The sequence below is a fragment of the Sebastes fasciatus genome, chromosome 12 (assembly GCF_043250625.1).
Source record: "Sebastes fasciatus isolate fSebFas1 chromosome 12, fSebFas1.pri, whole genome shotgun sequence".
Lineage (NCBI taxonomy): Eukaryota > Metazoa > Chordata > Actinopteri > Perciformes > Sebastidae > Sebastes > Sebastes fasciatus.
The window spans coordinates 5,183,508-5,197,047 of NC_133806.1; the positions used below are offsets into that span (position 1 = coordinate 5,183,508).

The 13,540-nt window shown below is 43.5% G+C and overlaps 1 protein-coding gene across 1 annotated transcript; it reads right to left on the bottom strand.

Annotated features, from left to right (window-relative positions):
- Positions 1 to 6,897: 6,897 nt before the first annotated feature.
- mex3a (mex-3 RNA binding family member A) lies at positions 6,898 to 12,526 on the bottom strand. The gene is made up of 2 exons (XM_074652778.1): positions 12,005 to 12,526; positions 6,898 to 8,905 (listed from the first exon to the last, which is right to left on the bottom strand). Exons 1-2 carry the CDS (start codon positions 12,438 to 12,440, stop codon positions 7,749 to 7,751), a joined length of 1,593 nt encoding a protein of 530 aa, XP_074508879.1. The 5' UTR covers positions 12,441 to 12,526; the 3' UTR covers positions 6,898 to 7,748.
- Between the last annotated feature and the right edge of the window lie 1,014 nt (positions 12,527 to 13,540).

A 13,540-nucleotide genomic window follows, 5' to 3' on the forward strand; every position in this document is an offset into this window, starting at 1 on the left:
CCACTGTGATTTAATAACAAGATCTTTGCTATAAAATTACAGCTCCTCTGATCACTGGGATTCAAATATATATCAACAAAAGGATCAATTTAGCCATAAAAACTCCCCTTTCAAAAAATAAATAAAAAAAAATGCAATTGTTTCAATTGGAGATCATTTCATTTTTGTTTTATTAGAAACATTTACAATACATCTTGAATCTTGGAAAAATAACAAAGAACCAGAACTAACATGGCGCAGATACAATAATAATAATAATAAAAATGTCTCCAAAAAATGTAATTCACAAAAAAACATGTGCTATAACAAATAAACCTGCAATATCACATGCCTTGTCGGGGCACGGCATACTGTAACAGAGTTCAAAGACTTCTTTTTTTTTTTCCATCCATCAAACTTGACGGTCAGCCACTGAGGGCCACATTGGCAACCCTCTTTCACTGTTCACAGAGAAACCAGAAACTAACGCCAGCTGATGCTGACCCAAAAACTAATGCACTACGACCACTATTAGACCGGTATGAAACACCTCTACTGTGCTGGAAAAATTGGAAACGCTACCAAAGACAAACTGTCAGACTGTATCGGCCTCTTTGGAAAAGGTTGCGAGTTTCACCAGCGAGCGCCACTTCAGTCCCCATCCTTTACATGCAGCAGAAAATGTGCCATTGTAGTGTCAAGTTTTTCTTAACTCTTACACAAACTAAGAACTTCAAGTTAATTGATATGAGGTGCAAAAAGTCTTTCATCAATGACAGGTAACTGAGAATACAAAATCCAACGTTGATGTGGGGACTGAAATGGTCTCTTTGCCTGGCTCCAAACTCATGTCAACTTTCCAGTTTCCAAAGAGACTCCAACTATGAAAATCTACAGAGGAGAAGCAGCCCAAGTGCACTGGTGTTAAAGGATAACACAGGACCTGCGCCGTTTCTCCCATCTAAGTGACCATACAACATACATGCAAGCTAGTACGGTAATGAACCTGTTGTGTGTATATGTGTGCATCTAGTTACATAGATCTACTACACAGTGCGCTGTTGTCCTCTCCTAGATGCCTCCGCTCCTTTTGCACACTTCACCTAATTAACACATTAGGGAAAGTCTCTCATAAAGGCTTCCTTTAAGCTGATAATGCTCCGTCGCTATTGATCACAAACCGTTCCGAGTAGTAGATGTAGAAAATGTATGAATGAAAGTGTGTACAAGTCATGTGTGGCCCCTATTTGGCGAGAGGGTCACAGCTGCCTCATTCATTCCAAGCGTTGCAGTCGTAACATGTTTTATACGTTTGATAAGTAAAAGCGAGTTTTTAGATTACAGAGGAAATGAGTTATGCGTTTCAGTCAGTAACATGGGGTTAGTTGAAGGGGGAAAGGGGTTACAGCAAGCAGCACTGCACAAAGAATGCTGATGCAGGAAAAATATATAATTGAGGCACAAAATTGATGCTCTGTGACTAAAATATCTCCAAATTCTAAAAAATATTATATTATTTTCTGTAATTATTCCATTGTGAATGCACCGATGTTAAAGTAGTGCATGTCTGAAGTTAAAATTTCAGCCATGGGGAGCTCTCTCCTTCTGTTTACTTCATTCAGCACGAAGCACATGGAAAAGGCGAGTGCCCATAACTTTCATAAATAAAACTTCTAAACTTCTTTTCTCATTTTACTTATTAGTAGAAACTGACCTCCCTGTGTTTAGAAATATATTAACTTCTTGTCATTTTAATTAAAAAACAAAATGTCTTGAGGTTACTCATAAATATGTTGCTTCATTTTTTTCTTTTTTTACTTTTCATAAATAACATCCAGATACTGACTTTTTTTTCCTCTGCTTTCTATGAAATAATAACCCATGTTAGCAAAATAGATCTGAGAAACTGTAATATTTTTTTTTTTTTTATTCATTTTTAAGTTACTTTCTATAAATGTATGTGGAAGAACTCAAATATAGTCTACGTTGAAAACCTGTCGCAAATTCTTTCCAAAAAACAAACAAAAACTTAAAGCTCACTTGTAAATTGACAAAACAATAAGCATAAGGAGTGCATTGAGTTGAGTGGTCTTTTTTTTTTCTTTTTTCTTTTTTTTACATTCAAATGCGTTACTTTGCTCAATGTGTGATTTAGACAGGTTGGTACAATTGCTTAAGTGCATCCATTGAAAATAAGGATTTCCTATCACTCCTTAAAAGGGATTCTACATAAATGCATAAAGACCTTTTCATATCAAGAGAAGAAAAACATCAACAGTTTCTACCATTACTATAATAGTAAGCTTAATACAATATTGTAAATAATACTAACAAGAACTTAATGAGTCAAATGTCACTGAGTCACCCCACCCCTTCTGTTGCTCCACTGAATTGAAACGTGTCTCATACTGGGTGAGTTGGACAAATGAAACTTACACCTTAGCATATTCTTAAGAGTCATAATTAAACTTTATGTATCAATTAGTTAAACTACACGGTAAATATATGATTTGAAACCGATGTTCACTTTAAGGTCTTAAAGCTTTTTATACACGTCAGGTATCAGGCTGATGAATTCTTTATGTGATCTTAACTTTTTTTCTGATAAATCTTACCTACTGTACTATATTTTACTAACATGCAGTTAAACTTAAGGATACAGTTAATGGCTCTCCAAACTAAAACCACAGTGTTCACTGTTTACGTCTAATCCCTTACGGTTTAGTCGGAGGGTCTTAAAAATTAGGAATTCAGCCTGAATTTTCACTGGCTTGTCATTGTCAACACGATTCCTTCTCAGTCTATTTTTTATTTTTTTAATTACGTGGGCAGTCCCTTTTTCATCTGAACTTCTCTCCAGAAAGACTGTTTTTCTCCCATCAACCTAACCATGACAATAGAAAACTACTCAAAGGACTGTGTAAGTGCCAGGATGTGCTTTAAGCTGATCTCTTTGGGGAGAAGTAAGTCTGTTACCGGCGCCTCTGTAGTATTAAACTAATCTTACAACACTGAAACATGATATGCCTTCATTTCACAGATATCGATTGAGTGGCCTCTAAGACTTTTGGGTAAACAGAGTAGATTATTTCTTAATAATCCTGATTCGATAAAACTCTAAACCAAGTTCTGACGCTAAAAACTCAAGTGATAAGTCCTCTCCTTGTGTTTTGTTCTTTGGCTATGTGTGACCTTTTTTTCTTTCAAAAACAATACCGATGAAAAACGTAGGTGCAAAACGAGTATAAAGTAGAGCCATGAAAATCAGAAACTTATTATTTATATGTAAACAGAAATCATCTTAAGATATGCTATAAGTTAACACGTCTGCCCCTGTATGTAACCAGACAAAGAGGGTGAAGACAACAGCATGAGTACATCATATCATGTTGTCCCACCCTCTTCCTTCTCACTGCTGAGTTTTTTTTGACCAAAGCCTTCGAGACGTCAGTCTGTCATAAGCAAAGTCACCAGCTCCTGCTTCTCAACAAACAGGACAGACCTCGGTGCTCATGCTCTGGTCTTGTTGTTTGTTTACACTCGATGGATCACTTTTACAGCGCTTTTACAGAAATTGCAGTTTCATCACTTCAAGAGAAGGAAGTTTGTCTTGACCCACCCTGTGATCTGATTGATATTCAGAAACAAAACAAAAAAATTAAGCAATCAAATGACTTAAGACCCTGATGAACACAACAAGAACAATTACTTATCCTGAAACTGTTACTAATTAATTATATCTCTGTTTTACACTGGCGTGAATCCATAATGAATTTTAAGCAGACACGAGACAGAAATGCGACGGTATTATCCTAATAATCAAGGTCAATTTCTGAATAGAATATTATTTACTAAGCAGGCTCCTCTGTTTATTGTCCCAGTATAGTCCTATTATTGCTTTTCATCCTAATATACATAGAAACAGATTTATCCATTAGGGGTTATTACACATACTATTCATTCCCGTTTTTTATTTGAAGATTGGATTTATACATCAGCGGCTTCATAAAGGATATTCATTATTACAGTTTATAGTAGTGTCTGGCTAATTTCTTATCTATATATTTGGATGAAATACTAAGTTAATCAGTTTAAATAATGTTTCTTAAATGTATGGATCTATCTAATATACTATTATAGTCAAAAAGGATGATGGGACGCATATATAAAAGATTTACTCTCCCTAAAACTCAGAGACATTTTGAATTCCATATGCTAAAACATTGACAATGGCACCCTCAGCTTGTAAAAATAATCAAAACCTCACTTTAAGCGGGCCTTTGTCTGGATGTTCATAACCGATACACATACTGTATTTACATAGATGCTCAGAGTGCTTTCCCATAAAGTACAATACTCATTAACTTATACAGCGTCTAAACAGGGAGAATCTCCAATAAGCCCTCTCTTCATTAAACCAGTGCAAAACTCAACCAAGTCATCAGCATTGACTAAATGGACGAGAGGTCTCCCAAATTACCACTAGTACTACTGTAGTATTAAGAATAACAAGAACCACCATAATACAAAAAAATGATAGGGAATCCTTATGTGCATGTCTTTCAAATTATATGAAATGTATTTCACCATCAGTGGTCGGTTTGGTATTAATCAAATGTTTTGTAATAAGGTGCTTTACTCTATATTTTTTTTTAAGTGAAGTGTTTTAAGAGCCTAATTTCCTGAATCCCTCTAATCCCCACCCGAGCCGTTTGATTCACATTCTTTTCTCCAAAAATAAGTACTTTAAAAGTTGTTTTAGGGGGGCGGTACTATCAAAAGGCCAACGTTGCTACCTTGTATGCCAGAGCAATGGCAATATTTTAATACAAAATATTAAGGCAGAAAATAAAAATAACAAAAATACTAAGTTCAAAGAACAGTGTCATACTGCCTTGAATTTGACATTGAAAGCTTAGGCCAAACCACTGTGCAATTCCTCCGTCCATAAAAATCACATCTATTCTTTATTTCTACATCTGCTAGATTTCAGGGGTACTTTTTTTTTTTTTTTGCAAGTACGGTGCTTTTCCCTGCAGTCCACGCGTGGTCTGCTTTATAGGTTTGTTTTTAAAAAATGAGGGGGCCTTTGCGTCCTGGAAGACACAATCTGTAATAGCTAATTATTATTTTTTTGAGACAGAAGCCGAGTTGAATTGTTCCCCGATACGAACACGAGAGGTTCGCTGACATCACCGCTGGCCCACATGTGACAACAGTTCAAAAGTCGTTGCGGGGACTTGAATGATCAGTAAAAATTTAAATTTTTGGGAGCATACTTCTCTCTTTCTCCAGCCAAAATGAATCCTCCCCCCTCCCTCCCTCCCTCACCTCCTATCATTCAACAGCTTTAATCCCTACCCCCATCCGCTCTCCTCTAGCCCTCAGAAATCCCCAGGCTGGGGCTAAGGCAGACGCAGAGGGTGTGTAATTTGATTCAGCATGAGTGCTGGTTAAATGGGGCGTTTCCTCTGCTTTCCTGTCAATTACAATTGTCTGATTTCATTCTGGAAGCTCAAAGCGAAGGGAGGGGGGGGGGCTGCCATTGGCTGAAGCCCGGGTGTCCATAGTGAAGGGGCAGCTGCAGGATGTCCCATACAGTAGCGAGCCGACCCGATCTGCACTGGCGCTGTCACACAAACACGACCCCCGTCCAAATTTCAGGGCGGTGCTGTCGGGGAGTGGAGGGGGGGAGTTGACGCTGTGATAAGATCGCGTAATCTTTCTTTTAGAGGTGATCGTTATTTTATAATTTGAACGTAAAATTAACGTTGAAAACAGGTGACCGGGGTATCCCCCGATAACTGTAGATAATTTATTTTTCTCCTAAGCCTCTCCTCATTTCACAGGCGCTGCCAAATTCAGCTTTCAAATTTTGTGTGTGTGTTTTGGGACAAAAGAGGCCCCCTCTCCCCAGTAGGGATAGCTCAGAGCAGCAGAAAAGGAGAGGAAAAGGGGGGGGTGAGCGAGGAGAGGGAGTGGAAGGAGGGGGTCCTACTCGCCCAGCTGCATCCAGACCATCCAGCCCCCTCTGTGCTTGGAGCAGCGGGGCGGGGCAGTAAGGGGCTCGCTGCGGGGACCCTGTCGTACCCCTCTCACAGCTCCAGAGTCCCCACACGGTCCGCACCTGGACCAGCCCATTTGCCTAATTATCAATGAGCAGATCCAGGCCGTGTCCGAGCAGCACTCTGCAGCCCACGCTGCTACCGGGCCCAGACAATACGCCCCACTCAGAGAGGCCTTCGAAAGCAAACGATCAAACTGTAAGCAGGGGAGGACATAAAAGCCACTCCCCAAAAGAAAAGGGAGAAAGAAAGGGGGCTCGGCGAGACCTCCAACTTGGGGTCACAGCTACAGTGTGCCATGAAACACCTGCTCCTGTACAGCTTTGCTAATTACAGGGGAGACAGCTGGCCCCTCGGAGCTCGCACATAATGCTGTTGGGGACGTGGAGTAAGGATTACTGATTTGGGACTCTGTATTTTACAGTGTCAACTATTTTAATCGGCTGCTGATTCAGGAAACAATTTTACAGTTTTACTCGGCTTCTGTCCACACACTAATTCTCCTCTTTATTTACAGTGCACACCTCAGAGAGATGCTTGTTGACTGGAGCTCTCGCTGTGTCCTATATCGTTCAGCGACGGTGGCCAAATGACCACACAAGACAATAAAGCGCGGTTAAGGTGGCTTTGAAACAAGTCCATCGGGGAGACAGATATCGAGAACTAGCCAACTGGATGAATTCCAAGGCTTTCGGCCTCACAAATTAAATCAGTGCTTTAAGCCAACCGAGGAACCACATGCTTTTCAAGTGCCACGAGGAGCAAGCGTTGCTGAATCTTTTCAACAAACTGCAGTGACCAAAGTGTAATCAATGGCTACTGGAAAGAAAATTTTACTGATACTTCATACAACTTTCATCTCTCTCTCTGTGAATGATGATACCAATAAAATGTAACCAATCAGCATAAATAAATGATGCAATGTCCTGTTCCTTTTAAGCATCAATCTGGTTTATAAGACTTTAAGGTATAAGAATGAAATAAGGGGGGCTGTCTTTTGTTTTCTTGTAAAGATTACAAGGCTTTGACTCGCACCAATCTATTCACATTTTCATTTTTCTAAAACTAATATCTAGTTTGGACCAATTAAATCAAACCACAATCACAGTGAAACTGAAAAGGCTAAATTCACCTTCACATCAGCTCCTGAAAATTTCAAGGTATGATTGAAAATCCTATTTTAGACCAAGATGATTGTAAGGTGCAATGACAATTCTCCGTTTTTTTTTTTCTCTCTCTCTCTCTCTCTCTCTCTCTCTCTCCTTCTAATAACAACATTGACTTTCTGGGTCAGTCAGGTGCAGATTGGGTACCTCAACAATCATCTTCTTCCTTCCATATAAACCCACTTCATGGTAAAATAAAAATTTGAATAATAAAATGTTCACATTACTGTCTACCTCTGCCTACACTGTGATTCAGGAATGAAAAACAGCAGCAGTCAAAAAACTGAAAATGCAAGGTACTATACTTCTCTTATAAACAAAACTTTTATAAAATATATATGCATATATATATATAAAAGAAAAACTTAAAAATATTTCTTATACTTTTTAGTAAAGCAAGCAGTGCCTTCTAAAATATCTGCTTGATTGTTTGTAAATTTTCTGAAAAACAAAAATGTGTATTGTAATAATAATCATAACAGTAAATAATTATTGAACAAACACTGACAAAACTAATGATAAAAACTGATGTGGTTCCTTAGGAGAATATTCGGATGGCCTGTGTGACCTGGGTGTGGCACACTGGGCACTCCGGGTGGTTGAGCTCACAGATTCGGATGGCACACTCCATGCAGAAGAGGTTATGGCCACAGGGCACCAAGGCAGCCGTCACTTTGCTTTCAAAGCAGGTCATGCAGTCCCGCACAACGGCCGGCGGCGAGTCCGGCACTGGCAGACGGCCTGGGAAGCCCTCGCCGGCTGAGGTGGGCTCACTGTGGGCGCGGCGGGCCTGGGCGTGAGGTGAGCCGGATGCGGGCACAATGCTGGTGACTGAAGAGTTGTTGTTGCTTCCACCTCCGCAGGACTCGGATAAGCCAGGGGAGAGTCTGGTCAGGGGGAGCGGGAGGCCTCCGAAGCTCTTGGACCGCTGCTGGGCGTAGAAGGCCACCTGTTTGGGGTAGTCGGGGTCGCCCCAGCTCTGGGTACCCTCCGATCCAAAATAAGAGCAAGGCTTCTCTCCGGAGCTGGAGAAGTTGCTCTTGTTGTAGATTCCCCCTCCCTCGCCCCCTCCTCCTCCCCCTCCCCCTCCAACCATGGCATCAGAGAAGTTCTGGCGGTAGCTGCTGGTGAGAGGCTTGCGCTGGCCCCCCTGCAGCCCCCACACCTGCTGTAGCCGGCTCTCCAGACCACCGCTGCTGCCCGCTGGGCTGCTTCCACCGTTCGGCCCCAGACAGTCATTCTCATTATTGTGGTCGTGCAGGCCTCCTGTTCGGAAGGCGATGTGTGCTTCGATCTCCTCGCGGGCCCGCTCGGCGTTGCTCGGCGACCCCGTGATTTCAAAGACGGGGTCGCGGTCTCGACTGGGGGTGACGATGTAAGTGCAGGTTTGCTGCTGGATGCGTTTGATGGTGGAGCCTTTAGGCCCCACTACCAGCCCCACGACACGGTATGGCACTCTCACCTGAATGGTGGTCTGACCCGGCAAAGGTGTGGGCGGGGAGCCGCTAAAGGACACTCCCAGCTTGTTGCGGGATGCCCGTAGCATGGAGAAGTGCTCTGCAGCGGAGATGATTTCACGGCGGGCCAGTGCAACATCCTCCTTCCGGCCGGTGATTAAGAACACGGGCTCCTCTCCTCTGACGGGGGTTTTGATGTAGGTGTTGGTCTTGGCCCGCAGGGCTTTGATCTTGCAACCTGCAGAGTCAACAACATACATTTTAAAATAAGTAAACACCATGCACCAGTTACATGCTGCGACGATAACATTGTTAGCTAACAGAAATCCTCAAAACTTCAAATTTATTCACCAATTATGACCAGTTTAACTTAATGTGTTGCGGGTTCTTACTGGCAAAGGATACACAGAGTAATTACCATGATTTATGAGGTTTCCAGCACTTAAGCATTAGTGTACTCATTCAGTGCACTTATTAGCTCTAAATCACACACATCTCACTAAGAGATACATGGATGGTGCAGAGGTATTGGCCAGCGTCGACATGACTGTTTCTGTGAGCAGATGCAATCACTTCTTGACCTCTCCTTGAACTTACGAGACAATACAGTCATCCCACACAAGCGTTGTTTTTGGGCCATTCATTGCTCTACATCTGCCCTGTTTCTGATCACAGTGTAATAGTTTACTCTATTAAGTGCTTTTAGGGCAGAGTCTCAATGTGAGAGAGTGCAGGTTAATGTTATTTCATGACAAATTACCTGACATTGTAATGGGACAGGACAAACAGTAAATCAGGAATTATTTAGGAGGGTTGTCAGGTACGTTTGAGGTCAAGAGGAACGTGGTAAGACTTTTGTTTATACTACACTCCATGAAGAATGCATCAGGCATTACTAGTCGGGTCAGTTTTCATTCAGAAATTCAGGCAGCTCCCTCATTAAGACGTCCACATTTATTGACGACTTAAAACGTGCCTTTCTCGTCTGGGCCGTGTCTTAAAGAGGCCGACGCATCTCTTTGGTCAGACGTGGAGCATCTATTCAGTGAGCTCATCTTACCAGGCTCCAGGTGCTTCAGATCACACAGCACACCATTGCATTACCCATCTGAAAATCACAGCAGCAGGTATCAAAAGGTTCAAAGACACCCTAAGTTGAAGACGAATGACGCTCTAATGCTACTAAATAGGCCCACTTTGTTCAGGAACACTTACTGCTCAGGGACCAGAGGTACGGACAGAAGGATGGTGATGCTCTGAGGGTTTATTGCTCATACCCAAAATCTGAAAATGTCCTTTGTGGCCATTGCCTGGTATTAGGCTAATAGACCTGTTCGTGCCGCGGGGGGATCAAAGAGCAATTGTCAAATTCATTTTCTTGATCTACATTGCACCTTTTAATTAGTCCAAATGAATGCATCAATTAAAGAATCGTCTGCAAACAAAATAACGATTGATTCATCGCTACCAGAAATTAAGGCCACCGGAGACAGGTTTATTTTGCAACTGTTGAACTGTGGCGTAAGAGGGTGCCTGTGATTGAAAACAAAGCCACCCTTGATCTGAGGAGGTACAAGAGCATCCTCGGGAATCGATGCCTGCGACTCATGACGGCAGAAAACAAATCATATCCAACCCTTTCTTCGTGACAGGATGCTCCGTTTGCCAGATTCACCGGGCGGACCGTGATGCACGCTGTCGAGGAGGAAGGGGGTGTGTACGCGGCGCCAGCTAACGAAGGGCCCCGAATCAAAAGCAGCTCGTCTCAAATCCCCCCAAATCAGCACTTCTTCTCGGTCAAGGCGAAAAGGGCCCTCTCGCCGCCGCTCACTGGATCCACCCTCCGGCTGTCTTCGGTTACCCCATTAAAATTCAAAACTTACACTTCAGAGTAAAGAACAGGAGCCGCAATGGGAGAACAAGGGGCACTTAGCAGCACAAAGTAAATCCACATCACCACGGTGAAAGCAAGAAAAGGGGGTTAAAAAAGAAGCCATCTCGACACCCCTGAACCCCCTTGTGACATTATTCAAGACCTGTTTGTTTTCGTTGCGAGATAAATTTACTGATGGTACCTAACCCACCCTGCAGTCTTTGTACTTCTCTCGGTCCAGCCCCCTTATTTCTCCCTCTCCTGACAGCCAACCATGTGGTATTGAGAGTGTGCAGTGAAGTGGGGCTCATGAGGAGCCCCTTGTGTTGAGCTCCAAGGCGTGACTCCCATTCAGCTTTTAGATGCTATACTGCCCTTCTGTCCCAGTGCCCCCTTGTTTTTTTTTGTTTTTTTTCCACCCATGGGTTCATCACAACAGTTAACAATGGGTGCAGCCACACAAACACCACCACCACGCTGAAGAAGGGAAATCTACTACTTGTTAGCAAGCTCGGTTGCACATAATAAGAGAGGTACAAAATCACAAACAGAATATTGTGTTTTTGTTTTTAAAGGACTCCCACCTCCTAGTGCAACTTCTCGCTGAGTCACCCTTTAAGGCCATCCCGAGCAGCAACACTGTCTCTTAATGTGCCCCTCCTCATCATCCCCCCAGACTTTCACACCTTTGTTTGACAGCTGCTGTCATTCAACTTCAGCTCTTTGTTCAATAAAAAAAAAAAACTCCAACTGTATAAGAAAAAAAGGGGGTAGAATCTACAACGTGTCAGGATTTGAACTTTCCAACTCAGACTCATTTGGGGGAAAAAACAAAAAAAACACACAAGTGGACCACGCTTCTATTGTCCAATTGTGTCAGTGGGGCAGTGCGCAACATAAACAACGAGCTGGATAAAAATGTGGAAAGAAGGCACACACACAACAATCCTCCACAACCAACTCCAAACCCCAAAATGTGCATATTTTTTAGATTATTTTCTAAAAAAAAAAAGCCATCGATTTCAAAGTGAAAGACATTCCTCTCCTCGCCAGCTGCACGTTGCCTTTTTTTGAACAGTCTGGCGCGTCTCAGACGACAAAGGAAGCAAGTGCTGCTCCACAGTGTGTGTGTGAGTCTGACATTGATGGCGTGGATGTTGGAATCATTCGAAAAGAAAAACTCAAATGTGAGTGTAAATGATGAGTACATGAGAAGTTAGTATAGCAGGAGGAGAGGAAGAAGAAAAAAAAAAAAAAAAAAGTGGGAGGCTGATGTCTCAAGGGAGTACAAAAAAAAACACACACACATACACCACTCCCTTTTCTTTTGTCAAATAACACCAGGTAACAGTTAAGAGAACAAAAAAACAAAGGCGGGATAATGCAGCAGGGATGAAATAAAAAAGCACCAAGTTTTTGGAAGGGAAATAAATTTTGCAAAGCCAGCGGTTTTTTTTTTTTTACCTTGTCTCCCCACTATTTCGGCCACATGTTCAGAGCTGGGCACTGGGACGCATTCTGTTATGTTGCAGCCTCGTCCTTTCGTCTCACTTGAGGAGCTCTCGTACAAAGCGCACAACTTGCTCTTCCCACCCAGGATCGCAGTGTCCCCGACACCGACGTTGTTCGTGTGGTTGTGGTGGTGGTTGTTGTTGTTATTACTCCGGTCCTGTACTCCTCCTGTTGTCGGTGGAGCACCTCCACCACCACCGTCCTCTCCTTCCCCACCGAGCCCCAGCAGAGACAACTGGCCCAGCGCGACCCTGAGGGCACGGGAGTCGTCTTCCTCCTCGTCGGGCGGCACCAGGAGACCTTCGCCTCCGAAGCCGGAGCCGGCCAGATCCCCGGCATAGCCCCCGTTTTTCTCCATGATCCCTGCTAGAACCAGCAGGCTAGGCATGGCTAACAAAAGAGTGTGTGAGACAAAGACAGGGGAAAGAGACTGGAGAAACAGCAAAAAACCCCGTGCCGCCTCCTCCTCCTCCTCCTCCTCCTCTTCCTCCTCCTTCCTCTATTCCCCCCTTTGCGCTAGTCCCTCCCATAGACCGGCCCACTTCTCTCTCCTCTCTCTCCTTTCCGTCACACTGTATGGTCTCTCTCTCTCCGAAAGCTCCCAAGGCAAACGGGACACACACAAGGCCCTCTCGTCTGCACGATAGATGGGTTGGGCGATGTGTTGCTCCACCCAGTCTGGTTTACACAGCTTCACCCTCCGAGCCGAGACAAAACGAGCCGCCCTCCCGTTGTACCATTCCGTCTCAGGTTCCCAAGCCAGTGGCATCCTCCAAAAAAAGCCTGCTGCTATAGAGAGAGGAAAGAAAGAGCTACAAGGAAGAATCATCGTTCACCTCAGCTCCAGAAGCTCCAGAAAGCTGCAGTGTTTTTAGCCCCGAGAACACCGCATTTTATCCGCGACTTATGTAAGAATATAAGGATGTAAACAGTGTCGTATGTGTGAAGGTGCCAGCACAGTGCGCACATGGTCGTCTGAGTGGTGCTGCGTAAAAAAAGGATGATGTCAACTTTATTATTAAAAAAAAAAAATGCGTTTTTATGAAGGGGATTGAATTTTTGGGAGTAAAGGAGTTTGTGATTTTTTTTTTTTTTTTTTTTGGGGTTGGTGTTGGTGGGTTGTGGAGAGGGGGGTCCGCCCACCTCTAATGTAGCCGTGCTTTGCGGCAGGTCACCGCGTTGTTGTCTCCGGCGCCGTTGCGCATGAGGATGTTATGTATAGGAGGGAAAGAGAGAGGGTGTCTAGTGGGGGGGGGAGTGGTGGTGGAGGTGGGGGCTGTATACGAGGAGGAGAAGAGAAAGGGAGTTGTCAGACAGGCGTTGCAGACCCTATGCAGCGGGGGAACATCAGAAAAGCCCTCGCACATTTCCCGTAAAAAAAAAAAAAGCCAAGGGTTTGCAGCAGCAGCCCCGGTGAACAAAGAACCGCGCCGTTCGGTTCGCGTATAGACTCCCCAAGATGTCCTCGACAGAAACCACGCCTGACGG